The sequence below is a fragment of the Cryptomeria japonica genome, chromosome 11 (genome assembly GCF_030272615.1).
Source record: "Cryptomeria japonica chromosome 11, Sugi_1.0, whole genome shotgun sequence".
NCBI classification, from domain to species: domain Eukaryota; kingdom Viridiplantae; phylum Streptophyta; class Pinopsida; order Cupressales; family Cupressaceae; genus Cryptomeria; species Cryptomeria japonica.
The window spans coordinates 599,423,933-599,427,256 of record NC_081415.1 but is presented as its reverse complement, the minus strand read 5'-3'; the positions used below and the strand labels follow the sequence as shown (position 1 = coordinate 599,427,256).

Here is a 3,324-nt window from a genome sequence, read left to right as displayed (position 1 = left end):
ACAGAATTGGCTCTATGGTTCGGTTCATCTGTATCTTCAATCGTGGCATTCTAACTTTTATCTTATTCCGTTAGCAGTGTACAAGGAGCCTATATGGATTCGGTTGTACAATCTCCTGATGGAGTATTGGGGAGATTCTAGTTTGGAATGTATTGGCATATCGTTGGGTACTTTGTTGGCAGTGGATGAAGAAATCATTGAAAATGACTCCTACTTATATGCAAGGATCAAGATAGTAGCAGTCAAAAAAGTTCCTTCCTCAATTTACCTCAAGGTTGGTGAGAGATGCTAGAAGCAATAGGTCGAAGTGGAACAATCCTCTCCATGCTATGAGCGATGTGGTTTAAATGATCACTGTGTAGAGGAATGCACTGTGTTTGTCAAACTAGTTAAAAAGTGGGTTCAAAAAGATGGAGATCATAAATCGGTTACGAAAACCGTTTCTCTAGAATAGGAGAGCCAATAGAGCCCTACTTCAACAAGGTCGTCTAAGGGCGTTGGGATCCCGGGAGAATGTGTTGGAGCAGGCAGAAGCAAGGAGAAGGGTGTGGAGAATTCTCCACAGTCAATGAACTCCCTTTCACAACAGAAAGGATGTTCAAACACAAAAATTGAATATGATAGGGTATCCGATGAAGACTTCCTGCAGGCTGTTGTACTGGACAATCTTGATCCTAGATGTATTAGCCAATCTGCTAATATCCTGCTAGGTAAGGCCAAGGGGATTTAGAGGAGAAGATCAAACAAGCAGAAAAGAGAAGACAATGGCAAGGAGAAAGACATCATTAATGTTTTCGATTTCATGAAAAAAGCCAAGGGAGTCGGGGTCTCCCTTGGTAAGAGATTAAGATCACCACTTGGAATGTCAGGGGGATTTTGGCCCTTGATGAGAAATGCTTGGTAAAATGAGTGTTAAGTAGAGTTGATAGTGATATTGTTTTATTCCAAGAAAATAAACTATGTATGGACAAAGCTCTCAGTTTTCTTCATTCCTGCAATAAATGGGAAGGCTTTTTTCAAGAAGCTAGAGGCACTACCGGGGGGTTGGGAGTCCTTTGGAATCCGCATAACATTAAGGTGACAAAGTTGGAAAGAACAGAATATTGGATGTTTGGAATGGTTCACAACTTGAAGGATAATGTGGTTTTTCCTTTGGTCAATGTTTATGGCCTGATTAAGACTGAGGAGAAAGCGAAGGTGTGGAAAGCCATTACTGACAAGATTGGCTCCCTCACCAATGATAGAGTCATGGTAGCAGGGGATTTTAATGCTTTGCTAGATCTGGAGGAAAAGAGAGGTGGTTTGAGAATGGCCAACAAAGTCATGGAGTATTTCAGGGAATTTGTGATGACGAATCATTTGTTTGATGTCATTCCAAAGAATGGAAGATATACTTGGACTAATAGGAGAGAGAATTTTGCAAGAATATTGGAGAGGTTGGATAGATTCCTAGTAGGGCCCTTTTGGTTGGATTCTGCTATCAACCTAGATTCTTGTATTCTCCCAATAACATTGTCAGATCATTTCCCAGTTCAATTAAGCATTCAGGAAGCCAATAAGATTTTTAGAGGGAGTTTTAGGTTTCAGGGTATGTGGTGGAAAGATAAGGATTTTTTGCCAAATGTGGAAACTTGGTGGAAAGAAAGCGACATTCTCTCAGGCACCCCGAGTTTTTTCATTGTTAAAAGATTGGAGATAGTTAAGAAGAAAATTAAAGAGTGGAACAAGTTCTCTTTCAAGAATATTTTTGCAAAAAAGAACAAAGTGGAAGCAGAGCTGGATAACCTAAATAAAATTGTTATCACAGCAGGGATGTCCAACGATGAATTTGCCAGAGAGAAGCAACTTAAAAGCGAATTGTCGGAAATCTTGCTCAGAGAGGAAGTCTTTTGGTGGGACAATTCGAGAGAGTGTTGGATCAAAGAAGGGGATTTGAACACAAAAAATTTCCATGCTTCTGTAAAGGCCAAAAGAGCTAACAACCGAATTAGCCATATTTAGGATGGTTTTGGTGTGTGGTAGGAAGAGGCAGAGGTTATTAAAGACATAGCAGTGAATCATTTCAAAGCTCTGCTGGGGGATTGCCTTCCCAATACCTCTCTACTTTCTTCCTCCATGTTGGATATCATCAACAGAGTGGTTACGATGGAAGACAATGAACGGTTGATGCAACCCTTCTCTATGCAGGAGATTAAAAAGGCCACTTTCAATAATCCTCCTTTCAAATCGCCTAGGCCCAACGATGTCTCAATGAATTTTTTCCAAAAATGTTGGGGATTCATGGGTGAAGATATCTTGAAGGTGGCGGAAGAATTCAAAAGGAAAGGGAAGTTTGTCAGAGAAATGAACAACACGGTTATTGTCCTGATCCCCAAAAAGCAAGAATGTTCGACCATGATGGATTTCGAACCGCTCTCTTTGTGCAACTCCTTGTACAAAATTGTGTCAAAGGCTATGGTAAATAGATTGAAACCTCTGGTCAATAAAATCATCTCCACAGAACAACATGGATTTGTTCCTAGGAGAGAAATTATGGACACCATCATCATGGCAGGGGAGACCATCCATTATATGCATTCAGATAATAAACAAGGTATGATTGTTAAATTAGATGTTAGCAAGGCATATGACAAAGTTTGGTGGTCCTTTTTGCTTGATGTTCTCCTTCATTTTGGCTTCGATAAAGGTTGGGTGAAATGCATTGAGCATTGTGTGTCTTAAGTCAATTTCTCTATTCTTGTAAATGGTTCGGTGTGTTGTTTCTTCTAGGCTACTAATGGGTTAAGACAAGGTGATCCGTTGTCTCCCTTTTTATTTGTTTTAATGGCAGTATTGGGGAGAGACATCAAAAGAAGGTCAGTCTGGGCCTCTGGAGAGGGATCTCTATTCATGAAAATCTGGAGCCTATCTCGCACTCACAATTTGCAGACGACACCATTCTCTTCGGGGAGGCTAGGGAAAGGGAGGCAAAAACTATCAGGAAGGTGCTAGATTGATATGAGTCAATTTTCGGCCAATGTATGAACAAAAGTAAGTCAATGGTGGTTTTCTTAAACACCAACACAAGACTCCATTGAAAAATTTCAGAAACCTTGGAGTTTGAGCTGAGAGAATTTCCCATAACTTCCCATGACTTATCTGGGTGTCCCACTCTTTGCTGGAGGAGTTGACAACATAATGTGGGAAGAGGTTATCATTAAATGTTACCACAAAGCGGCTTCATGGAAAAATAGATGGTTGTCACAGGCCGGGAAAATTCAAATGATTAAGGTAGTGTTGTCGGCCATACCCACTTACTACATGTCATGCTACAGGTTACCTGGT

The 3,324-nt window shown here is 40.5% G+C and overlaps 1 protein-coding gene across 1 annotated transcript; it reads left to right on the top strand.

Annotated features, from left to right (window-relative positions):
- The first annotated feature begins 1,116 nt into the window (after window positions 1–1,116).
- LOC131860359 (uncharacterized) lies at window positions 1,117–2,001 on the top strand. The gene has a single exon (XM_059214757.1). The coding sequence runs from the start codon at window positions 1,117–1,119 to the stop codon at window positions 1,999–2,001; it is 885 nt and encodes a 294-aa protein (XP_059070740.1).
- The last annotated feature ends 1,323 nt before the right edge of the window (window positions 2,002–3,324 follow it).